We start from the raw sequence: 26028 nt of genomic DNA, 5'->3' as shown, positions 1-26028 counted from the left end.
CACTTCTCTGGGTAGCTTGGTCCAGGTCTCCATCACCCTGACAGTGAAGTTTTTCCCTCGTGTCTGTATGGAACTTCCTGTGTTCCTGCTCTCGCAGTTTCCTGTCCTTCCTGAACTGGGGAACCCAGAACCAGACATTATGTTCCAGGCATAGCCCCACCAGCACGGAGTGGAGGGGGGGCACCACTTCCCTTGACCTACTGGTCAAGCATCCCAGAACACTGTTGGCAACAAGGGCACATAGCTTGCTCATGGCCAACTTGTTGGCCACCATGACACACAGATCCTTCTCAGAGCTCCTCTCCAGCAGGTCAGAGTGGTATATGTCATTAGCACAGAACAAAGCTCAGGAGATCTTACACTTTTAAGTAGATTGTCATACTCCACTTGTGGGCAATTTACATACAGTTCACAATCTTACAAGGCATACTTCATTTCATACTTCCATTCACAGATCTACTGAGATCAGTTATTTCAACAAGCCTTCCCAAAATAAAGCCCTTCAGATGATTAAACAGACAGCAAGGCTGAGACTAGCAGAGTCTAGCTAGTCAGAGACTAGCAGAGTCCTAGTGGTACCAGCATGGCTAGTCTTTGGCCAGCTTTCTTTAAATACTCAAGACATGACCATATAGTACAGACATTATTTTCCAACATCCAGTTATACGGTACTTTGTACCTTTAAATACACACACACACAAAATGAAGCTGCATTCAGAGTACTAAATTTCCTACAGAAGGTGGAAAAATGAATGATGCTTTAAAGCAATTCCCTGATTAAGTTGTAAAATTCTTCCCAGGAAATGGAGTTCCAGAACATGTTCTTGCTTCCATATTGATGGCATGTACTGCAGTATCAAGTTACCACGAGCATTAACATTAGCTGATTTTTAGGATGCACATTCTTCAGTTTTAACATAAGCAATATTTATTCCTCGTATTCGATGGCGAAGACTTCTAAGTTAACGCATGCTGTGTGTTCTGCATTTTCTAACAAAGAAGGATAAATCTGGCATATTTAACAGCCCTGACAGTAACCCTGCCTGGGTCTGCAGAAGATTTTGACATCTGTCCATCAAGTAGTTTATGACTTGCTGACATGAGAGAATCAAGTCTATCCAAATTAGAGTGAGATACAGTCAGGACATCTAAGCAAACATATTAACTCTGCATTCAACCTCAATAAGGTCATCTTTAGATTACAGCAGTAACTAAAACCAATGAACAATCACAAAGGCAATTATTTCCTTCTGTACATTTTTATTATTTACATAATACAACAAAGCAAAGCTGTTGGGTAGTGTGGTTATATGCAATACATAAATATGAACTATCTGTACATGTCTGCATATCTAAGAACTGAACAAACAACATTAAAGCAAAAACAAACTTTTTAATAGTGAAGTAAGAAGTAGGACTGAACATTGCAATAAAAATCAGTTCAAAAGTAGTATCTTGTGTACATATGTAACTATTTACAGATGAGAACAGGCATTACCACAACACTAGTCTAAACTGTACTTGTTTATATAAAAAACACAAATTCCATACATCACAAAAAAACTTCCATTATAACACAGAAGTGATATTACCAGACAAGCATCAGTGAAGTATACTGCCTTTTCTAGAGTTGTTATTGTACAATGCTGTAGATAATGCAGCCCACGCAACACACCCAAGAACACTAGTCCTACATCCAAGTACAATTAAAAATGATAAAGCAGCCCTTCAAGAGTGGTTCCAGCTACCACTTAAGTCTACAGTAGCTATGTCAGGTATGGTTTTCCATGCAAAGTGGTGCAACTGTTACATTGAAACTAGAAGAAAATGGTATTATTGTGAACTCGGAAGACATTGAATGTAAGGAGTATGTTGCTTGACAGAGCTGCTGTGGTATGTCTAAAAACATATGGAACCTGTGTTTTGTAAACAAATCTTACAACACTGTGCTACACAACAGTTTTTGCTAAGCAAGAAAAGCCGACAGTTCTGTTGCAGACTGTTTTGTAAGACCCCCATAGCACACTTCCTTTCTATGAGTAAGTTTCATGGTTCTAAACTTAATATAATTCATTCCAAAACAAACAGTGTTCTTCTTACAAGTGTCTTTTTTCCCCCTCAATGCAACTGCTAAGTTACATTCTTATATATGGCACCAACACTCATCTTACTGGAAAGGCAGACCTCTCCACATAGCTTAAATTCTGGTAGAAAACAATGGAGTGTTGCAACTAAAACCAGAATGAGATATTAATGACAGAAGTAGACTGCCAGCCTTTCTGATGTATCCTTTTCCAAAACAGGCACATAACACTAGCCAAAGATTATATACCTCAGACATTTCAAAAGGCAGATCTGCTGCAAGCATGCAGATAGCATACATCTGTTTGGCACACATAAACTAAAGAGTCTGTCCTCTGTGTATTTCTGTGCAGGTTTCTAATCATTCAGCTATATTCTAAGGAGGGCATACATATTTTCAAGGGCTGTACCTATCCAATCCTGCCTGTAACAAACACCCAAACATTCTGAAATATCATTAAGACAGACAAGACTGAAAAAAAAAAAAAAGAAAAAAAAAAAGAAAAATAGAGCAACTTTGGAGTACATCAAAGGAAAATGGCCATGCACCTGCTCTTCAATGTTTTCCTAGGATATATTATAAACAAGACCAAAAAGTCAGTCTTTTGACAAGCAGTTCCATTTATATTCTCTGGATTTTTTCAGCCACAACCACTGGGTTCTCTTTCCTGATTTTTGCTGCAGCTTCTGCTTTGTAGTCATATGGGCAGTTATGCTTGTCAGAATAACGGTGAAGTCCACAAAATAAGTTTCCACAGCGGCAGTCAAATCCTGTACAAAGAAAAATATGCAGACTCACTAGGAAGCTTCGTACTAAAGTGAGCTGTAAGTTAATGGCTTATCTGCTACAGAAGAAAGTCGTATGTTTTCTCTTCTGATGTACAACAGCTTAACAAAAAAAATAAAAGAACATTTCCAAAACATGTCATTTGTAAGTAATTTGGATTTTGTGATTGACTACAACTTCATTAAGTTAAATCTTTTAAGAGGCAACTATATTAATATAGATCTGTTTAGCATCTAAGTGTTCTCCTACCTGTAAGGCCAACCTTCTTTCTGCACATGAAACATCTGTTTTTCTTTGGTTTGGGAAGTTCAGGAGCTTTCTCTTCAGTCTGTGAAGTACTTGGCTGAGAAACTGATGGGGTTGGTTGAGTAACAACTGTTAATGCAAGCGAAGTATATAAAGGTTAAATTTCTTCATTTTCACAACCACGTCACACTATCTAGTATCAAGCATGCATTTCTGAAAAGATTACTTCCCACTTATTAAGCCTCTAAATAGGCTGTCTGAAGTACTACACAGACTAGTCTATGAAAAAGTAAACCACAAAGATTTTTAAGTACACTGCAAGTTCCCCTTTTGGGTCAAGTTTTCTCCATGGTTCTACTAGTCAGAAATCTAAGATATATTTAATGTACACCCAAAGCTGAATATACATTTAATAAAGACAACCACACTATAAAGAAAAATTTATTTTAAAATTGTAAAAATCTTGTCATGTGCAAAGTAGTTGAACAGAGATGATACCTATAGAGAATGTAATCAACTGGAACATAGTTTAGATAAAGAATGAATTTGTCAGTAATGTCACTGTCACAGTACTGGTTATTCTGCCACTATATACTTCCGAAGTAAACTGACCCCAAACCTGAAACAATTAACCAAAACAGCTCACAGCAAATTACTGATTTCAGGACAGATCCATAACACTGCTATGTAACACATAATACAAAAGAATCTCATTAGGACATTCTCAGTAATTTGAAGAATGAAGTAAGGATTTCTCACACTCAATATCTGTATTCTTGAGCTGTATTTGGCTTTAAAGTGCAAGCAGGCGTAGCAAGGATTGACTTGTGCTCATGACAGAAGCAAGTGAAAAATAAGTCAGTGACATTTTACTCAAGTTCTCAAACAAAATTTTATCATTCACAGAACCTGCATGAATGTGTTTATTTTCCTTTAAAAAATTATTCTCATCAAATTAAAGGTTATTTTTTGTTTTTGTTTTAATATCCTCTTTATTTATAGCCAGCTCTCATGGAAGAAAGGTGAGAGATGTATATTTTAATACTATCTTTAACACATATAACCCGTGGACCCTTTTTTCCTAGCACAGTTTTGCTGAGAACTCCAATCTGTCTGATGATATCCATTTTTTTAAAATACAAGGAGCAAACTACAAAATATATTCCAGAATAAGCAAAGCGCATAAGTCTTAAAGATGTATTTGTACTGAAACTCATGCAAACAAATAAGGTTTCCGAGTTCAGATTTTTTTGCTTCCCCTGAGTATTTAGATTTTTCAGACACCAAGAAGGAGTTATGCTATTTTACTATCTTTGCAAATTAAAAAAAAATATTATTTTATTTTCATTTGTACTATCATGTCTGCATGTGCTATGAAAAATAAATGATCACTATTATCCCCAACTCCTTGGAAGCCTCACAATTCACTGTGGAAGACAGGCTGTGAACTACTGACTGGGGTCTAAGCAAGATTTATAAATGACGCAAGAAGTATTCGCCATTCAAAACCCCAAAATTTTATACAGCAAGACAACAGCTGCAAATAGTTTCTTAAACATCCATTTAACAGTCCTAATAAATTACAACGGCCCTTTACTACACTTCTTGTCTTGTAGAGAGTTTTTTCTAAAAAGACTGTGAAATATTTGGTATGTTGCTTAGTCCAAAAATAACAAAATATTACAGGACTTGCACTAGAATCATTACTGTTGTCAGTACTTTTTGGAGTAACCTCTGCTACTGTGTTTGTTGAGACAGCTTCTTCGTAGTCATGATTTATTAACATTTTTTAGAAGTCCAGTTATGATGATCTGAGCTTGTTTTTTAATTCCAAAGAAAGCAGCATTAGGTATCAGTCAGTCCATGTAGGAGCCTCTGACCAAAGCAGGTTAAAGCACAGTGATGTAAGAAACAGCATAAAACTCTTGGGTACTAGGCTATCAAGCACCAGCTATGGCATATAAAAAAAGAAAAGGCAGCATCCAAAAAGCATAGCTGTCAGGCTCCTTTTAGGCTTACTATACTGTTTATGTGTTTAAAAATACAATGATAAATGTAAGTCATGACAGATAAGAAGAACTAGAAATATTTCCACATGCTGCAATTTGCTGTATAACTAGCTAGAAGGAAGCTTCATCTGCATGAGTACCAATTCACAGTATGAGCCCTCAGAGGCTACATGCTGTTTCAGTCAGATGCAAGAGAAAATGGATAAAAGAAGGGGCAAATCAAGAATGACCTAAATAATTAAAGTCACTTGCAGCATGCACTAAGAGAAAATTAAAGCAAGAAAAAGAACAACCTTTATCGCTGCCTAACATGCTCACAAGGAAGCAAATGAAAACAAATCCATCGCAGTGAGAATGTTACTAGTTACTGCAGGTGCCCTTTCTCCTCTGCTCAATGACCCTGAGCCAAGCGTTTGCAGAGACACATAGCAGCAGAGGAACCAGGAAATAGAGAAAATATCCCTAAGAAACTGCAGAGGCCCATCCCCTAAATAAGCTGCTGAACAGTATCTTTACTGAACACATCTTAGTTGTGCAGGAAAGAAGGAAAAGTAGAACTTGCAGAAAAAAAGGCAATACTTAATAAATAAGATGGGACAGAGCTACCTATATTCAAATCAAAACATTCTGTTTATTACTTTAAAAGGAAAATGCCTGATGGGGAGTCCTTCCTTTCTGAAGACAAGTGCTCTAGTATTATTTGCCCCAAAATAATGAGTGCTTCAAATAATTGCAGTATAACCACCAGGGATTAAACCACTGGACAAAACTGCAAGTACAACAAATGTGGTTGCTTTTACCTACAGACCAGCTTCCTCAGTAACAATATTCCTGTTAGGATGAATTAAGCTCCATACTACCAAAAGGTGTTTGATCATTTCAGCTGAGCTCCTGCTGGCACATAGCCATCTCCATCACTGTAGTCACTTCCCTTCCCATGCTTTGGTATAAAAAACTAACTGACCAGGTTTACTCCACTTGGATTTTATCAGACCAATTCTTCTGTTACAAGCCTGAAAAAACTTCAGAATAACAGATTTTCAAAATTGGTTGAACCTCATTTACAAGGTCAGAACAAAGTAATAGTTATCTGTGGCTGTTTTAAGATGCATTACAGTCATGCAGAGAAACCTACCACACATCTGCTACAGTAACAGAGTAACATAAGGCCAGAATCAGAGGTGACCAAAAAAGCCCACTAATGCAGGTATTGCATCATAACTCTGGAAACGCTTTTTTCACGTATAATCTGAATATGCATCTTTACAAAAGGCATGTGGGAACACTGATGCTGCTGATGAATGAAGTCAGCCACATGCCACAGCGTGACAGCTACTCAACCAAACATAGACAAATCCTAAAGAGAACAAAAAGAACTTTTCTTTGTCCAAGCTATCAAGCCTTAGTGACTTTTACTCTAGAACAGCTCTGTGGTAACGACATTTTCAAAATGGACAGTAGTTTTGCTTATGCAAACACAGCTGCTGCAGAAGAGCAGGCCTACTATAGTTACTTTTCTGATTCTTCACACAAAAAGGTATTAATCTGATGACTTTCAGTTGAAAAACAAATCTACTGTTCTTCAACACTCCCAATATTATAAGTAACCAGAAAAGGCTACTCAGCTAACATCAACATTTTAAAAACTTATTTTATGACTACATCTAAGTTAACTACAGGGAGATCTCAGCAGCTTCAACTGTACAACTATTGTAGGATTACTAAGTAAACAACCATGCTGGAAGAGCAAAAGAGCAAAGTCAGGCTTGAAACCATAAAAATAAAACTGCCTTAACTTGACTTCATGAATCCAACTCCATTGGCCATCACAGAAGCACAGGCTAAACTAAAACAGAAGAGAACAGAGGCAAAGTCTGGAGTAATCAGGAAGACAGCAGACTAAACATCTGCGGTACCAGAGCAGAAACTGCAGATTACCAAGTCTTCATGTTTTGTTTTAAACACAATGGACTAGTATATAAATTTGGAATTTGAAAACATGAACAGTCCTTGTCATGTTTTGTTGATCTTCTTGAAAGCAAATGCTTTATTTTTCAGAAATTAGAACTGCTATGGCAATCTAGGAGCCAAAGATGAAGAGGCTGAAAAATAAACTTCACTTTTAATTTCACAGGCAAGTGAATGAATATATTCGGCAACATACAACTTATTTCCCACATGCCCAACTAACAAGTTTAAGATATTTTTAATGTCTTATTAATGTAAAGGCATCCTGGTTTACATATCACATAAATGCAGTTTAATTTGGTGACAAGGAAGACATGACCTACTGTAATCATTTCTGTTAAAAAGTTAAAACAGCATACTATCAGCATCAAGCACAGGACCATTGGTTGGGCCCTTAGTCTTATTTTCCAAGGCTTCAAGCCAACCTAATTTCACAATTATATAAAGCAGGGCTATCTATACATGTTACAGTAGACATGGGTAACAACACAAAAATAACCTGACTATTTTGAAAGCTACAGTCTATAGTTAAGAACATGGTTATGTACTGCAACATGCAAAACCGATCCAGAATTAACAAACCGATTATTACAGCACAAAAATCTAAGGAATACCAGCTATCATCTCATGCCTACCATTTTTCAAAAGCATCTTACACTATTACCTGCAACACACACTGACAAGATCTACAGGTAAGTCAAAGCAACCCACATCTCAACCTGAATGCAAGATAACATTAAAAAAAACAACAAAAAAAACACATTGGCTTTGTGGAGTAAGAAGACAAGTTAGTCAAACACCATCTTTCACTGCCTTCTGAAGCTCATTAAATATTACTCGAAGAACAGAAAATCTGCAATGTAGATAGAATTAAGACTGCAGTTTAGCAGTTACCTGAGTATTTTTAAAATACCTTACATGAGAACAGAGATTTCAATTTTGTTCTCACTTTCATTACAGGCCATACTACTCCATAGCTGTGGCATCATACTATACTCTCTAAAATTGGGTTACTAATGTATTAAAAACTGAACAAAATTTAGTCACTAACATGCATGCTGATACCAATCATGTCTGGTAACAGGCACTTGACAGGAGACTCATAATTGAACCATGGAAAGACATATAGACAAAACCAGAAAAAAAATGCTAACAACATACTGTAACTTGAAATAACATGTTTAAACATACATGTTTTCAAAACAGGTATTTTTTTTTTATATATATTGTTCTGATATTATAACACAAAGAAAGAAAAGATTTGGCACTGAGTTCTTGTAATCCATGACAGGAATATAAAAATAAACAAATAGCTATGAGTAATTTCTTGAATGCTTTGGGAACATATTAAATTCTATTATTAAGAATAGTATAATTCAAACCTTAATAGTAGTAAGTGTAAAAGCATATCAAAAGACTATGAGTATTATGAAAAAGTGGAGTTTGGACAGAGGTCTTTAGATTTCTGACTTGCAAGTAGTTCATTGTATAGGGAACCAGACAACATACACCCCTGTTCAAATATGAAATAATAAAGCTGAACTAAGAAATTACAGATCAGGGGAAAATACAGTGTGCTAGAAATGTCAATTACAACCAACTGGGTGAGTTAGATCTGTAACACATCTTTTCTTTCAATTGTTAAGATAGGACTATTTTAAAACTTGATTTGTCTGAATGAGAATCCAGGTTGCAACCTCAACCTGGGAAAAAAAATAAAAACAAATAAAGCAAGATAAGCCTGTAAAGCTTTATTGTATCTAACTTCAGCAACTTCTAATTTAAACTACATATTGTTAAAAAAAATAATATATATATATATAATCAATTGAACAGATGTAATTATTTATAGCTTTCTGGCTTGTGAAGGAAACAATGAAAATTTCACTTTCTAATGAAGTTCTGTCAAAAAAGAATGCAACTTCATGTCACTGAAGACGTTAAAAGGGGAGACGTAGTTTACTAGAAGGTTATATTCTTCATGCTCTATGCTATCTGTAAACAGTTATGAAATTCAGTTTCTAGGGTCAGGCTGCACTCAGAATTAGACTGTTTTCATCAGCAACTTCAAGACTGTGGTATTATCTTAGACAGTTACAATTTATAGAAATTATCAGCTTTGTTGCTATGAATTATTACATATTGCTGTCTCAACTCCTCCTTGGGAGGGGAGAATGACATACTGAATGTTACAGGAAAAAGGAAGAGAAGAGAAATGCAACCAGTCCAGACCCAACAGGGGTTCTGAAGTCTAGGCCATATTTTCTTGCACACGAGATAGAAATCAACATACCACTAAAAACAGCGAATGCTTTGCATATCTCAGATATGCACCAAACCCTGAGATAAGCACATAAGTACATCATCTTATGCATCTACAGTTTGTGTCAAGGTGCAATACTTAAAAGCAAACTCCTGTTTCACAACAGATTTGCACTCTACAACTTCCTGAAGGGAGGCTGTGATGAGGAGAGGCTTGGCCTCTTCTCCCAAGCCACAAACAGGACCTGAGAAAATGGCCACAAGTTGTACGAGAGGAGGTTTAGATTAGACAGAAAGAAAACCCTTTTTCTCTCAGAGTGGTCAGGCACTGGAATGGCTGCCCAGGGAGGTGGTGGAATCACCATCCCTGGAAGTTTTCAAGAGGAATCCAGATGAGGAGCTACAAGATATGGTTTAGTAGCTTGTGGTAGCAATGGTAATGGGAGGATGGTTGGACTGCATGATCTCATAGGTACTTTCCAACCTTGCGATTCTCTGAGACTGTCTGAGGGACTTAGGTACCATAAACTCACAGAAGGGGCTGAAGAGGACCCCAAAGCCCAGTAGTTCTGTCAACTGTACCAAGGGCACAGCTGCCAGCCACTAGTTCATCTGCCCAGGGCAGATATCTAACCTGGCCCTGAATGCCTACAAGGATGAGACATCCGCAACTTCTCTAGACAGCCTGTGCCAGTGCCTTATCACCCTTATAAGGAAGAATTCTTCCCTATGTCTAATCTCGACCTACTCTTCTTTAGTTTAAAATAATAATATCCAACTTTTTACAAAGTCTCTTTCCATCCTTATGATAATCTTAAGTACTGAAAGACTGCAACACATACTAAGGCAGGAAGTTTTGTTCCAGAAATTTTCCCAGAAACATTTAAGTTGTGTGACTGCTTTCTCACTGATTTTTAGATCAACTCCTAACAACTTTTACTGCTTTCAATTTGCAGGATTATTTGGAAAAAATAAAACAGTATGTTGAGCTGCTTTTGGATTTCCTTCCTCCCCTTTTCTAATCAGAAAGGCATGTGACACTAGCTATCATATAGCTCACTTGTTAAAGAAATAAACAGGTATTGTGAAAGTTGTACTGACTGAAGTTGTCCTTTATACATGGAAAAATGACAGACTACTATTGGCAGTTTCACTAAGAGTAAATTAACCTAGTACTTCACCACTGCTATCATTTAAATGCATTTCTTTGGCTTGCTTGACACCATTACAGGCAGGAAATCTTAAAGCAATACAGGTTCATAAATATCACAGTAGTTTTTAAGCTACATATAAGAAAAACTCTTTTGATGACATTAGTTGCAATAAATTAATATTAGAAAGGAAATCTATTCTCCATTTGGACAGAACCAAGAAATAATACACTTTTGAAATGAACTTTAGCTGTTGTCACAGAATATCAACTCAGCATGGCCACTGCAAATGGTAAAACCCTCTGCAGAAAAAAAGAGTAATTAAATGTCAGTTGTTACAGCAAAACCTGAACTAGTTAAAAATCACTTTTATCCAGTGCTGAATAGTGTCTTCTGCATTTTGTACCTGCCTTCATAAGTGAAAAACACTAATTTCATCTTCAGTTTAAATTTATCAAGTATCAGCTTCTATTTTAATAATATATCTAAACTGTTACGTAAAAAAAAAATGTGGATACATATAAGTACAGAACAAATGCATTAAGGTATTCATTGAAATAGATGAATTGAAATAAATGAATTCAACCATCGAGTTGCACTTATGGAAGCAGTATGTTTCCTGTCCTCCTTCAAGCAGTTTGCACTTCTAAGTTTAAGCACTATAGCTACAACCTTCCAGTGCAAGAACAGAACTTCTAAATTAAAGATTAATTCCCAAATTTAAATAGCTTGCATAACTAAAGCACTGTTCTGTGGATATCTACTGATTTCTCAACTATTTAACCAATCTGTAACCGTTTTTGTCCTTCCCCCAATCTCATTTCTCTGTAGAGCAGAATTTGTAAGAAATCCACTCTCAAAACCCAACAAGCCACTTTGACTGCCATGAGTCAGGAGTCATACTGCTAGATTATGCATATAAATCTTTGACTTCAAAATTGACCACTTTACCCTAAATGCAATAACGGAGTACCAAAAAATTAAAAAAAAATGAAAAGATTGGGAGCCAGAACTAGTTTCAGAGGTATCAATTTGTTTTTAACCAACACTAAACACGCATCTTAAAGCTATATTCTAGCACCAGTCATTTTTCCTTGATTCCAAGGGAAGACTATTTAAAACATAATTAACTTTCTAAGCAGTTCCTGAAGACTACCACCAGAATGGGAGAAGTGTCCTCACGAGAAAGTAAGCAAACTATCAACTTCTGTTAAGTCACCAGCATACTCAGTGTTACTCCGCAAACATACCTGGCTCAGACTCTGTTTTCGGTGTTACTTTTTCCTCTCTTGAAATGCTCATTTCTGTCATTTGCTGCGTTACAGGCAAAGCGGCAACAGGCACATTTCTGTTCATGTACAGTGAAACATGTAATTTTACATCAGTTTGAAGTACACAATAAAAGCCTAAGATGTCCAAACCCATCAACAGACTACTGGTTTAATTAGTTCTGATGCATGCTCCTAACTCCTGCTTCCTACTATCTACAAAATATGTTTTGATTCTATTTTAGTTTCCCACAGAAGGAAACAGTCAAATCTGGAACAAATACTTAACCAGGTAAACTGCAAATGCAGCAGTACAACACCAAATATTTCAATGACTACTCATTTACAAATATTTATAAAGAAAAGCACTGCCATGTATGCCTTGTGCTCCTAAGAAATTCAGTGAAGTGGGTCAAAGTTACTGCCAATCATTAACTTGCTATATATTCACAGCTCATCTAAAACTCAAAATAATACTTTCATCTTACCTTGATTTTTCAGATGTGCTGCCAGCAACACCATCACAGTTGTTTAAGCTAGTAGTATCTGCTCTCTGAACAGATGTAGAGTCTGAGGTAGGACTGTTTGAAGCACTGGCTGGTCCTACAAAACAAGAATTTAAGAAGTCATTATAAACAAGTTGTAGAGTACATTAGTCAAATATTCTTGCATACACTTATGAACTTGGACACATTCATTACACTGCATACTACTTCTTACTTAAAAGACAGATTATATAACTAACAAATGAAATACGATATAAGAGCTCACATAAGAATATACTGACACTAGAAATAAGTGGAGAAGAAAATTAAGGGTGGATCACAACGTATTACATAGGAACACATTTCTATTTTACCATGTTTTGAAGAAGTATACTCTTTGAAATTCATTTTTCATTATACAGCTTTCAGAAATTTTCCCAAAATGTGTAACAGGATTATTCTTCATCACCTGTATGTCTTAATTAAAAATATAACAAAACCAAGAAAATAGAGATATTGTAAACCCTTACCCATTGGGCTGATTCTGCCACTGTTCTGCTGCCGTTGAAGATGTTCTTTGTAGCAAACAGAACACATCCCATTTGTCCTAGGATTTCCATAAAATCCACATCCTGTACTACACAGCATAGGCCCTGGGGTCTGGTTTGTCTCCTGAGTCATCTCGATGCTGTAAATAAAAGCAAGAACTGCATTAGGAGTGGGTACGTCACCAAAATCAATTATAGGGTTACAGAATTAAAACATGTCTGCTGATCCTGCTCCCATAAGGTGATATCAACATTCTTAAAAAGAGATTCATGGACATTAATGAGCCATTCAATACTGCAGTTGTATTGCTAAGTAACATCACTATGCATCTTTAGGACAAGAAAAACAATTTATTGCACCAATACTGAGAAGTTCTATGCTTGTTAGACATTGAGCTGCATGTACAGGTTATGACCAAACTCAACTGAATGGCAGCAGTACTGGCAACATTTAGAATCTGTATTCCTATCTTTAGAAGGAGTTTCCAAAACAAGGCGTTAAATACTCCTTGGGCTGTGTATGAAAGTTGATCCCGAGTATTAACTGGCAAAAACAAGTGCACAGCAGCCTCTTCAACAGAATGTAAACAGTATTTCTGTAATTAGATTAGACCTGACTTACTTTTCCAAGTACACGCCATCATGCTGCTAACACTTTTCAAAAGAACCATTTAAAGTATTTGTATTAATAAAGTTATATCAGGAATTCTGAACCAATAGACAATACCTTAATCATACCACAAATTGCAGTTGCTAGGAATAAAAATACTTCCCCTTCACTGATGGTTAACCTCCACAATGCAAGGTAAGCAGAAAAACTGATACAGCAACAAAACCCTTGACTTGCAAGTGCAAGAAAACTTGAACAGTGTAATCAAGCAATATAATACAAATTGAGGACACATTAAGTATATTGCACTTGTCTTCACAAGATTTAGAAGCACTATAACTTGGCATGTGGAGACATTTTCATATCTTCTCTAAATGACAGCCTTCCTACTCAGGAGAAGTCAAATAAGAGACATTTCACAGCTGATGCTTGTAAGAAATCAAGAACACTGAAAGCTCATTTATTAGGCTGCACAGAAAAATCTTTTTACAATTAATAAATGCCACACTGCAATTAGTAAACTCAAATTTCAATAGCTTGGTAACTGCTACTGACAGCAGCCTTTGTCCAATTAAACTAAGTTTCTAGGAGAAAAGTAATTCAGAAACAGAAGATAAGTAGAACTTTATTCCTCCCCACCACCCCCAGGTGATTATGGAACCTAATTTTTTCCCAGCTATAAATAGCTGTTTTGGTACATGTAGTCATTTCAGGACTGTGCAAGTTCACACTTCAGTAAAACACTCAACAATATTACACTTCTACAGCCCTATATGTCAGCCTCAGAAGTCAGCATAAATTGTGACTAAACTACACAAATCTAGAACTTCCCATCTACATCCTAGGTTTACGTTTAGACAAAAACAAAGAGTCCATTTCTGCCCTCTTGTTAAGTAGGTAAAAGTTCAAAACACTATCAAATATGCTGCCACCATCAATCTCAACTGTCATGCTCCAGTTCAGATTAGTTTCAAGTAGCGAATCAGATTAATGTTGTGAATCGTATTTTACCACCTAAAGTTTCCAGCTGCTAACACCATTTTCAAAATACTACAAACAGCATGAATTCACAACTGCTGCTCAGTAGCTTCTTCCACTACTTGAAATATATGCCCTTAACAGAATGGGATATTCTTCAGCCCTTCAGAAACAGTGTTTTTCAGGCTTCTGAAAGAAGTCCAGGTCTAACCATTTCCTTCAGAAGCATTCATCACACACAGGCAAATAGTTACAAAACACTTACCAAACAAAATCCACTATCCAGCACACTAAGTTTTGCTGTAACAGCTTCTGAACCAGCAACAGCAGAAAGAGCAGACAAATTACAGACTTTTCCAATTCCTCCCTACTGGAACACCTGAGAGTGTCAGTATCTAGCTAAAGTGTTCCTACACATATAGCTCCACTCCTCTGGAAAGCCAGCTCCTGATGCCATCACATGTGCACTGCTTTCCTTAATATTTCTCAGAAGCACAGGTCACATGGGTGAGCGCATTAGCTTCCGCCTGTCACAAGGCTGCAATGTGACAGACTGAGCTGGAGGCTCAGACACAAAACCCCGTCAACAGGGGCCTCTGAAATCAGCTTCTATTTATATCTCCAAGGGCTGACAGCTCCTGTACAGCCCACAAGGCCGAGGCAGCCATGCATACACCCACTGCGAGAGGAAAATATAAAATCTAATTAAGAGGACTGCGGCTTCCTTTCTAAAGGAAGATGGAGCACAGAGACTGAAATTCAATCAGGGAAGTGCAGCATCGCTGGCTCATCATCCCCAACAGCCATTTTCATCCCCAGCCACAGCGGGTGCTACAACGGGCCTCCTAGCTCACAGTAACGGCCCCCGACCTCCTGGGGCAGGAGGCTACAGCAGCCGAACCGCTTCCTTTTTGCGGGGAGGAAAAATTCGCTCAGCACCTCGGAGGGGTAAGCCCTGCCCCGAGGGATGCTGCTGCTTCACCCCGTGCCCTCGCAGCACGGAAGCTGCGCTATTCACCCCGCATGTTGCCCCGGGCGGTCTCCCAGGGCCGCGTAGCGGAGTGGGGATGCTCGGCCCGGCTCTGAAGGCCCGGTGCGGCCCGTCCGCCCAGCTTGTAGACAAGAGGCGGGGAGCCCCGACATGGCGCTCCGACGGATCGAATTCTAACGTTAGCGACCGGATAGTGATCCAAACCGCTCTTAAACCAATCAGAAAACCCGGGGCCCAATGACCTACATGCCCCGCCACCTGAGGGACCGCCGTTTGCAAAGAAAAAGCCAAGTCCCGGCAGCGAGGCACCGCGGATGAGCACGGCACGGGCCCAGCGCGGCGCCAGACAAAGAGGCCGACGCTGCCAAGCGCCCGGAGTGCGCTACGCTCTCCCTGCCCTCTCTCCCCCCTCCCCGAGGGTACCGGTGTACAGAAGCCCCCACAGCCGCCGGGCCCGGAGGCCAACTCCGGGGGCGGGCCCGGGCCTGAGCCGCACGCAAAGCCCTGAGTCACGGCCCGGCCGCCACCGGCCCCGCGCTCCCCATTGTGCCGCCGCGGTCAGGCCGGAGCCTCCACCGCCCTAGAGAGATGCCCTCGGAGTCGGCCCCGCCGCCCGCTCCGCGCCCACCTACCAGGTACCGGCGGCAGCCGGAAGCTCCTCGTCGGGTGTCGGAGAAGGCTGCGGGCCGCTGCCGGGACAGACAGGCTCCGGGGACTCCGGGGAGCAGAGCCGCGGCCGCTTCCCTGCTCTTTTGTATCCGCTGTTGCCGTGGACGTCGTGCCAGCGGCGCCGGCGGGAGGCGAGCCCCACGCTGAACCGAGGGAGGGCGGAGAGCAGCGGCAGGCTGGAGTCACGGAGCGGCGAGGAGGAGGAGGAAGAAGAAGGAGAGGAGGCGAGCACCGCTTCCTCCTCTCGGTCTCGGCGCCGGCTCCTCCCTCTTCCTCTCGCCCTCCTTCTCCCCCTCGACTCCGCCTCACTGTGTCGGGGCATGCGTACTGCTGCGAGAAAGGAGTGGACTGAAGGGAGCAGTAGGCAGTAGAGCGGTAGGGCGCCTGCGTTGGCTTTATGTGTCCGACGCGTGCGTTGGTCGCGCGGTGCCGCTGCTCGCGGAGCCCTGCCCCGACGGGTGGCCGTGACGTCACAGGGTGAGGGCCGCCGCGCGGGAGGGGCGAGGAGCCGTTGGGGCCGTTTGTGTGGGCTTTGCCTTTCGCTGCTGCGGTCTGCTGGGTGCTGTCGTGTTACCACCCGGCAGGCAGGGATTGGAAACGTTAAGTTCTGGCTGGTGAATTTGTGCGTGGTTGGACCTCGAGTTAAAGTGTTTTTTTTGTCAAAGGAAAGAGAATAAAAAGTCTGTGTTAGCAGAAGAGTTGCTTCCTTACTGTAGGTGAGGGAGCTCTGGCACGGGCTGTGGAGTCTTCTCAGAGGTCTCCAGAAGCCTGAGCAGCCTGCCCTGGTTGTCCTTGCTGGAACAGGGGTAGGACCAGGTGGTCCCAAGGGCCCAGCCAACCTCAGCAAAGCTATGTTTTGGAGAACCTTATTTATTTAGGCTTCCTGCTCTCATAGAGAGCAGCGTGGGGTAGTTATGCCTTAACAGTTCATTTGGGAGGTTCAGTGCCATCGTTGTTTGCTCTGTCACTGTAAACTAAGGGCAGTACTTTATAAGGAAGACTAGGAAGGAGAAAGTACTTGTGTTCATTCAGGCATTACATACTTAAACATAGATCTTCAGCTGTAAAACTGCATTAGATAAATGTGAGCACTTCAGCTTTAAATGCAGTTTCTGCCTTTATACTTGGTGATCAGTATATTGGCTTTATTTGTAGGCCTTTGCTTAACTGCTTAACCCAGAGAAAATGGTTAGGTTTGAAATGCATGGCACAGTGGAAAATGCATCACTGAAATTACTAGAAAGTCTTTTTTATTCGTTTATTTTTTTATTTTTTGGCCTGACCTGTCTCTGGGAGCTGATCTTCCTTACTTGTGGATAAGATTTCTCCTGAGACCCAGAATATTCTGAGGTACGTAATGGCTTCAGTTAGATGGAACTGTGCTGTGCTGCAGGATGGCACTCTGCAAAAGTAGCGTTGGCTACTGGCACTGTGTTTGCTGCAGAAGTCTTATTGCTACAGAACAGCAATGAGTATTTGGAATATCTTTTATCTGAAGCATTTGGACTGATCTCAATGTCAGTAGTACAAAATAATTCCATCTGTTATGAGGAAAACATGTAAATGGTGTTTCTTGACTTACAGTGCTGAAGAGAACTCCTTTGAAAACAGCACTCTCAAGGGGTGAGTAACTTCATCACTTTGAAGGGTAAAGTGGGAAAGGAAGCTGAAGTGTGTATTACGTGCCATTTTCAGAGATTTTGTGACTAAAACTGAAGATTTTAAGAATCTCATTGCCTCAGTGTCTCAGTGTAAAGGGTGATCAGTAGATCAGTAGTGCTGCAGAGTAATGACCACTTCTCACAGTATGGCAGGGCAGAGGATAGAACAGTTTCAAGTGAAAATTGTCAACTTCTTTGGCTTCTTCCAGGGAATGCTTCTTCTTAAATAGCAGTGTTTTTTCAGTAGATTTATTGACAAAATTTGTCTCAGTGACATGGAGCCACTCAAAGATATGGCATCTCAGAGGAATGGGAGAATTTCTACTAAGGACATTTGCAAGCATGCTTGTCTTCCAGTTACTTTGGTATGTTAGTTGACTTAGAAATGCAGCAGACATAGAAACCAGGAGATGGCCTGGGGTTTTAAGAGTGTGACATCACTAGATATGGAGTTCTGCTGAAGCTGCAGAGCTAGGAGGCTGTCTGTTTTTATGAGCTGTGGCCTCTGTGACTCTTAAGCATTTTTATTTACTAGAGATTTTCTTCATTCAAGGCTTAAACTTCCAGGCCCATCTGTTTCCTTTAGTCATTCAGGTCCATCTAACTTGCTCAGGTGTGAAAGGAAATAGGTCTCTCTGATAATGTAACTTTGTTTAACTTTTTTTTTTTTTTTTTTAATCTACCAACAGGATCTGAGTGTCTTATGAAATCAAATGCAAACATGCTGCAGCATTTCCCCAGTATGGAAGAGAACTTTCTATTTAAATGGCTGGTTATATTAAGTGACTGAATCATATTCTCATTCTTCAAAGCAAACCGCAGCATAACTGAAAAGAAGAAAAAGGGAATAATGAAGTAGTAATGCATTTTACTTAACTCAAAGAGCCTGTCATCTATGCTGTAAGCTACTTCCTAACTCATCTGGAATGTTGGGGACCTTAAAAGGAGACCAAGGTAACTTCATTACATTACCTAACAAAAAACCAAGAGGGCAAAAGAGTACTTCCATCTTTAGAAGCCACAACATAAGAAGGGAGTCGTTTTGGGCTTCATGTTGGTCAGCTCAGAGGCACTGCAGGTAAGCTGTGCATTTGAGAAAGCAGGTGGATTTACTTAGAGAGAGTATTTTAAACAAGTCCACTCAGCTGAACATCCTCATTGTGCATTAATAACTAAAACAGTATGCTTTTTTTCAGCTGGGACAGAGTTGATTTTCATTGTAGTGTCTGATGTGATACTATGTTTAGGTTTTAGGAGAAAAATCAGTGTTGGTAACAGGTGTTTTAGTTGCTGCAGAGCAATGCTGCACAAAGCCCAGGGTGTTTCTGATTTTCAGCTTCTTGTACAGCCAGTGTCTTCTGAGAGAAAAAGGCTAGGAGCACTAGAAGCTGGAGGAGGACAGAACCAAACCATGACAGCTGACCCAAACTGGCATCTTGCCAGACAGTATGACCAATGGGAGTTGGATGGGGGAAGGCCACTACTGGGAGACTGGGTGGGCATTGTGTGTCACTTACTTTGTAAACATGTTAGTATTTATATTATTACTATTATTTCTGTCTTTGTCAGTAGTTTCTGTCTCAACATATGAGTTCTAACATGCTTTTTTTTTTTTTTTTTTAAGTTCTCTCCTCTAGTTGGGGGGAGAGTGAAAGACTGTCATGATTAGTTGCTTGCTGATGTAATCCACAAAAAAAAAAAAAAAACAACAAAAAAACAACACCCCACACACCTTCTTACAGCTCTTATTCCTTTTTCTTTATTCTGTTTCCTCTCTCACTTCTCTCAGGACCTGACTCCAGTATTTCATGGTCATTACATCATCACTATGTCCCCACTGTGGCTGGCACACTTAGTACTTGTGTAAGAAGAAGTAGTTACCTGTAACACCCTTCAGACATCTCCTGGATGGGCTGTGTTTGTACATGTTAAAAGCTGGGATGAGGATGCGGGTGTGTGGCAGATACTTCTGATACTTCCAAAAAACATTAATGATAGCTACATCTGCTCTCTTACCTTGTGAGTGATCTGTTACAAATTCCCACCACAGTGTCATACTTGTGACCTCTGTTCTGGCCTGACTTGTGATCTCTTGGTTTGGCCTGAGCCCCACACATCTAAGCTACTCTTTAATGGTCTGCATCTCTTCTGCCATTTTCCCAGGAAGGGCTCATCTCTGTCCATCCATCACAGCACTCCAATATGGTGAGCTGTTTCATGAAAATAGCTTGTTGCACGCGCTCTTGTTTGGACATGTAAGTCTCCTGTCTTCATTAAACTCTGATTAGTGGAAGTGCTGCAAGGCAAAAGCCATCACCTCTCAGCTGATCAGGTCCCAGGTTTCTTTCAGAATTTAATTATTAAATTCAACATCTGTTATCTGCTGCTTGATCAGATGCTTCTTTGAGCTATACAACAGTGGTAATGGGCTTCTAGGAAAATCCTGCTCTTTATTTTATATTAACCTGAAATCCTCTAACATGTCTCTAATCAGCTCTAACATGGATAATGTTATTTTAATCCAAATAAAATGAAGAAAGTTTATTATTTTGTATACTAAATTGTTGATGTCTCAGTTCTTGGGGTGTTCAAGAAACGTTTGGATGTTGTGTTGAGGGATATGATTTAGCTGGGAAGTATTAGTGATGGTTGGACTGGACTGGATTCTACTCTGCCCTGGTGAGGCCTCATCTGGAATATTGTGTCCAGTTCTGGGCTCCCCAGTACAAAAAAGACAGGGATCTCTTGGAAATAGTCCAGCGGAGGGCCACTAAGATGGTGAAGGGCCTGGAGCATCTCCCCTAAGAGGAGAGACTTAGGGAACTGGGTCTGTTTAGCCTTGAGAAAAGAAGGCTGAGAGGGGACTTGATCCAGGTTTATAAATACCTGAGGTGTGGGAGCCATAGTGGTGAGGCTGGTCTCTTTTCAGTAGTGCGTGGGGACAGGACTAGGGGTAATGGGATGAAAGTACAGCATAGGAAGTTCTGCACGAATTTGCGGAAGAACTTCTTTACGGTGAGGGTGACGGAGCACTGGAACAGGCTGCCCAGGGAGGTGGTGGAGTCTCCTTCTCTGAAGATATTCAAGACCCGCCTGGACACCTACCTGTGTGACGTGGTGTAGGGAGCCAGCTTTGGCAGGGAGGTTGGACTCGATGATCTCTAGAGGTCCCTTCCAACCCCTACAATTCTGTGATTCTGTGATCTTCTAGGTCTTTTCCAACCTTGATAATTCTGTGATTCTGTGTGATTCTTCATTATGAATCCTAGAGTAGGCCTTGGTTTGAGGCATGCTGAGTTGTGAACTCCTGTGAGTGCAGCAGATTAATGACTCAGTTTGTCTTGCAGTGCTGATCCTAAGCAACATTTGTAGTTTCCCTCACTCATTGCACTAATGGCATCCCAGTCCTCTTTGGATTCATTTCAACTTTCAGAACCTTATGAGTTCCCAAAGATGTATCAGTTCATGAGCTATTATGAATAACGTGCCGTTTTTAGCTTACTTTGTTTTTTAGACAGACTGTTCATACTGTTAAGCCATGTGTCTTCCTTATAATGGTTTTCCTGGAAAAGAAACCTACATTGCCTATTGTTTACATCCATTTATCTTGGCAATTTAAATTTTCTAGATTTTCTTTTTCTTTGGATTACTGGTGTTTGGTGACCATCCGTCTTGACACAGGAAGCCTTAAGCATAACCAAGTCTCAACTGTAGTGAATCAGCACAAGTTTTCATTTATCAGAAAGGAGGATAGTAGTAGGTGGGTTTTGTGGCAATACTGTTGACAAATAATGAGATAGGAGCATTTAGTTGAGTGGAGAAACTGCATTATGAAAACAGGTTTATTTTCAAAGTGTGTTTGTTTAATGCAGCATATACATGTCCTAGTTCTCATAATGGTACCTTCTTTCAGCTGTGTCTGTGCAGCTATACAGAGTTTGCTAGTCTACACAGCTTTACTTGTGGAGAGTGCCTTGTGGTACATTCCATTGCACCTGATGTAAAGTAGCCTTTCTTGACCAATATGAGAGTATATCTAATATGAAATATATCTAATATGAAGTATAATTTTTTCAGGGCACAGAAGTTACTCAGATTTCTGTGTGAGATAATATGATTCTTTCAATAAGGCAGGGCCTTCATTTGGAACAGGCCACCTTTCTATCTTCTCAGAACTTGATATATTTTTTTTTTCTTTTCTTTTTTTTTTTTTTTTTGAGTTAATTTCTAAGGAGGGGCTATAAGAAAGAAGGGAACATGCTCTTCAGCAGGTTCTGTTGTGACAGGACAAATGGACTATGGAGGTGTTTAAGGTCAGACTGGATGGGGCTTTGGGCAACCTGGTCCACTGGGCAGTGTCCTTGCCTATAGAGTGGGGCTGGAACTAGATCATCTTAAAGATACTTTTTAACCCAGTCTCATTCCTGGAAATGTTCAGGGCCAGGCTGGACCAGGCTCTGATTGACCTGGTTTAGATGTGGATGTCCCTCTTTGCTGAAGGGGAGTTGGACTGGATGACCTTTAAAGGTCCCTTCCAACTAAAATGATTCTGATTCTGTGAGTTTGGATATGGGTTATAATTTGCTCACATCTGAGATGTAAATATTTGGTGGAGATACTGCTGGTTATCATCTATGTCTGTCCTAGAATCAGAGAATCATACAGCCGTCAGAAACTTTAAAAAACTTTAAATCCTTTCTCATGGGACTTTTCAGGAACTTGCTGTTTTTTGTTTTCTCTGATGCTGGAAAGAATTCAGGGATAACTCTGAAATTGCTCAGAACATATGTTCTGATCTCATGTGATGGTCTGTGGGAACTTCGTGAGTAGCGTAGTATTGGGTCAAATTCAGCTATGGTGCATTACCACATAAAGAGTATGCAGTGGTAGAGGCATAAAAAGAATTTTAAGCTTCTTAGATCCTTTACACAAAATAGACCTTGGACTTCTTGTGCCTTGGAGCTATTTTAAGCTACACCTTGAATATGAGTTTAATGTTTCCTCTGAGGTATCATGGGTATGACACCTAGCAGGCAATCTGGACAATATTCATAAAAGCCTTCAAAATCTTTACTTAAGTGTTTCTAATAGCTGTGCAGCAGATCACTGAAACCAGAATGTGAATTAATCTATCTTTGCGGCTACTGGTTTCTTGCAGTACCCAGTTTGGACTTCTGCAAACAAATTCTCTGCATGCCTTTTCTATGCATGTAGCATTCTTCTTGCTAAAGAGCCTCAGAAGATGTTTACTTAAGTTGTGAATTTAAAACCATGCCTGATGATTTTTCTCTTGAAAGCTGTTTGCCTCAAACTCCTTCCAGAAGTGTCACTCTGCTTGTTTTGGCAAGTCTTTTAACTCCTTGCAACTTAGTCTGCTTTGAAAAAGTGTAGACAAATGCAAGTAATTTTCATTAAGATATAAGTTTGTAACTCATGTTTCATTTCCAAAGGTAAGATGTTTTTGAGGAAAGCATTTAGCTGCTTCTGCAGGTGTAGTTTAAAGCACAGTGAATATACACCATTGGCAAATCAGATAAGGTATTTCTGTCATTACCCTCCAAAGTACCATGAACTTACAGACTTCATTTATCTGTCATCTTAGCACCATGAAATTCCTTTGTCAAGTGTTCCTGAACCCTCTGAGGTCTTTGACAGAATCAGTTTCTAACTTACACTTTCCCCTTTGGTAACAAGTATTCTATTACTCTAAAAGAATAAGAATGCTATTTAACTGGGCTTATATATATGGCAATGGTGATGCAGAAGGGAACTGCTACAGACAGAACTGTCTAACCAGATTCATTGGCCTGATTATCCTTCCATTTTTGATAATGCTGCATGCTCCCACACATTCTGATCTGGAATAATAAAAAAAGGGAAATAGAGTTTAAAAGCAGCAGAGATAGGGAGAATTTTTACTGAGGGATGGCATTCAGTCTGGACATAATAATAGATATTTTTAGGCCTGTTCTGAGCATTGTTGATCACCTTCCCAGGTACTCTGGTTTAGTTCACCCATCAGTAATGTGGCATACTCTGTCATCTCAGGTTTGAAAATAACCTGTGGATTTTTTTGTAAAATAAGAATTTCAGCAATTAAAAAAAAAAAACAACAACAATAAAAAAACATCAACTAATAAAACTAATAAAGCTGTGTCATACAGATTTCTCCATCTAGGAAAAATATCTTATTGTTTACCGGAACATCTAGGAGGTATCCATTTGTACAAGCTATAATTATCTTGCTTCTTTTTGCACTAAGTCTAAGCATCCTGAATGTGCTACATATACAACCATTGTCTTAGACTTTAAGTTCCTGGGCACAACTTATTTCTTTGAAGCATTTATAATTCTTTAATTTTTTTTTTCCTTCTGTAAGGTTTCTACTGTTGATAACTTTCCAGTTATCACTTGGTTTTAACATACCTTATTTAAAAAAAGAAAAAAGAAAAAACAAAACAAACAAACAAACAAAAAAAAACCAAAACCAAAACACTGAGAGTTTCTAAATAAAGATTTTGAAGATAGATGTCCATGGAGGAATTTACCAATAATTTCACAGAAATTTCAGGACTTCGGATTCTCACCTCTGTCAGAACTGAGGTCCCTAACCCTAACTGCAATCCTTAATTGTTCATTGTTCATGCAATTCTTTGTCCACAAGGTCACAATGACAGCATTTTTAGTACATTTCCAGTGCTCTTTCACAAAACCTTCACTCTGCAGTAAGTACCTCATGAATAAGTTGTGCAAGACTTTTTTTTTTTTTCTTTTTTTGCGCACTGAAGAAAGCTCTCTTTTCCATGTGTTCCAACAAGGCACATATGAGATAAATTAACGTTTTTCCTGGGAAGAAATCAAGTGATCAGATGCATTTCTTAAACATGGTTTTCAGAATGCAATTGAATATCATCTCAACGCTGTTCCTTCTCTCTTATTCAGGCAGTTTGTGGAAGAAAGTGAGTTATCTTTCCACTTCATTTGATTTATCACTTCAACATTGGAAATGCATGATCAAGTGTAACACCAAATAGTGTGTTTTAATATTTAAAACATTTCTTTCCTCTCTGTTTGTTTTGACTAGAACTTCAAGACAGGCAGTACACCTATGAGCAGTGTCCTGAATAAAATGGTCACTACTGTAGCTCATAGGATATGAAACAAAGATCAGGATAAATGAGTTCCATGAAATTTGATTTTGTTGGCTCAAAAAGAAACTTACTGTTAAAGTACAATTAATAATCTAAAATTATGTTGTTTGTTTGTTTGTTTTTTGTGCAATTGCTAGCATTATACTTGGAATTTTTTTCAAATTTTCCAATGCAGTAGTCTGCAGAACATGATAAAAGCAACTGGGGAATACTTAAGTACAACTGCTAATGCTGAGACCCTGCTTTTCACTTGCCTCCTACCAAATTTGGGATTAAATACCTGTGGGGAAAATTTATGCTACAGATGTGTCTTCGTGCTGTTATCTCAGACTTTATGTGCTACAGACTCTCCAAGTGCCAGAATGTTTGTAATGACAATAACTGTGTTTTCATCAGCTTAGCTTCATTCATTTGTAAGAGGAAAAGGGTAGATTTTATTACACTGGTTTCTGAGGTATTTTTCTGGAATAACAGTGATTTGGTAGTATAATTTAGTAGGCTTTATGTAAGGGGAATCTTGCTATCAGACAGAGGGTTTTCACTGCAACGTGTTTGCAGATGTTAATGTTAGTAGTGACATTCTGCAATTTCTTTTGCTTCACTTTGCAATCTTATTCTTCTTTGAAAACCCGGTGAGAATTGAGAAACCATTTGAGATCAAAAGTACTTTTGTAACATTTGTGGAACAGCACAGTCTTTCACCAAAAACAAAATTAAAAGTTGAAGTGCTACCATTTGGGATGGGCACACAGGGGACACAAGAGATGAGACAGAAGATTCAGGCCCCTGTGTGCTGCTGGGACAGGGCACTGCATGGAGGCAGACCAGGACTCTTACCAAGAAACCCATTAATTAAACACTTGCATTTGCCAGCTAAACATTCGTATTTGTGAATGCCAGCTAACAGGCCATATTTGGCACCTGTTGTTTCTTCCCTAGGGCAACATATCAGGAACAAATGGGGACTACATGCTGATATCTGCAATTCAGTCTGAAGATGCACTTCAGTGGAGACTCAAAAGTGCATAGCTCAGTTATCTGATCCTCATACTTATCATTTTCGAAGCCATAATGATGAAAGCAGTATTGAAGCCAATTAGTGATGAAATTGCAGCCAAGGAGGGCAGTGGGGAAGCAAGAGGAGAGTGGGCAGAAAATTGTC

At 39.5% G+C, this 26028-nt stretch overlaps 2 protein-coding genes across 6 annotated transcripts in view; one reads left to right on the top strand and one right to left on the bottom strand.

Moving 5' to 3' along the window:
• Positions 1 to 1243: 1243 nt before the first annotated feature.
• On the bottom strand, positions 1244 to 16315 carry ZFAND5 (zinc finger AN1-type containing 5). 3 transcript variants are annotated; one of them, XM_015849129.3, is made up of 6 exons: positions 16018 to 16315; positions 12789 to 12946; positions 12262 to 12376; positions 11756 to 11853; positions 3119 to 3244; positions 1244 to 2853 (listed from the first exon to the last, which is right to left on the bottom strand). In XM_015849129.3, exons 2-6 carry the CDS (start codon positions 12937 to 12939, stop codon positions 2705 to 2707), a joined length of 639 nt encoding a protein of 212 aa, XP_015704615.2. In that variant the 5' UTR covers positions 12940 to 12946; positions 16018 to 16315; the 3' UTR covers positions 1244 to 2704. The 3 variants fall into 3 exon arrangements, 2 of the variants coding, with proteins under 2 accessions (XP_015704615.2, XP_015704617.1); XM_015849131.3 differs by lacking the exon at positions 16018 to 16315 and adding an exon at positions 14660 to 14888; XR_014939708.1 differs by lacking the exon at positions 11756 to 11853.
• Positions 16316 to 16388: 73 nt separating this feature from the next.
• The window catches only part of TMC1 (transmembrane channel like 1), a 111749-nt gene continuing 102109 nt past the window's right edge, over positions 16389 to 26028 (top strand). For 2 of the 3 annotated variants that reach the window (XM_085529715.1, XM_085529716.1), the window contains exons 1-3: positions 16389 to 16531; positions 17639 to 17677; positions 18405 to 18793. The gene's annotated coding sequence lies outside the window, so the exon portion shown is untranslated. Of the gene's footprint in view, positions 17405 to 17638; positions 17678 to 18404; positions 19406 to 26028 lie in introns of those variants that run through there. The other variant, XR_014939707.1, reaches the window with a different exon arrangement.

This window comes from Coturnix japonica, chromosome Z, assembly GCF_054131305.1.
Source record: "Coturnix japonica strain WE chromosome Z, WE-NBRP24, whole genome shotgun sequence".
In the NCBI taxonomy this organism is placed as follows: Eukaryota; Metazoa; Chordata; class Aves; order Galliformes; family Phasianidae; genus Coturnix; species Coturnix japonica.
Note: the sequence above shows the minus strand (reverse complement) of the source record. Positions and strands in the feature narration are given on the sequence as shown.

What these genes read in the sequence shown, in the direction of transcription:
- ZFAND5 (XM_015849129.3), bottom strand. Translation starts at nt 12,939, where the DNA reads ATGACTCAGGAGACAAACCAGACCCCAGGGCCTATGCTGTGTAGTACA. An exon ending in AGCACATCTGAAAAATCAAG is followed by an intron (nt 11,854 to 12,261) that starts GTAAGATGAAAG and finishes GTACATGAACAG; the next exon opens with AAATGTGCCTGTTGCCGCTT. An exon ending in AAAGAAGGTTGGCCTTACAG is followed by an intron (nt 2,854 to 3,118) that starts GTAGGAGAACAC and finishes TTCTTTGTACAG; the next exon opens with GATTTGACTGCCGCTGTGGA.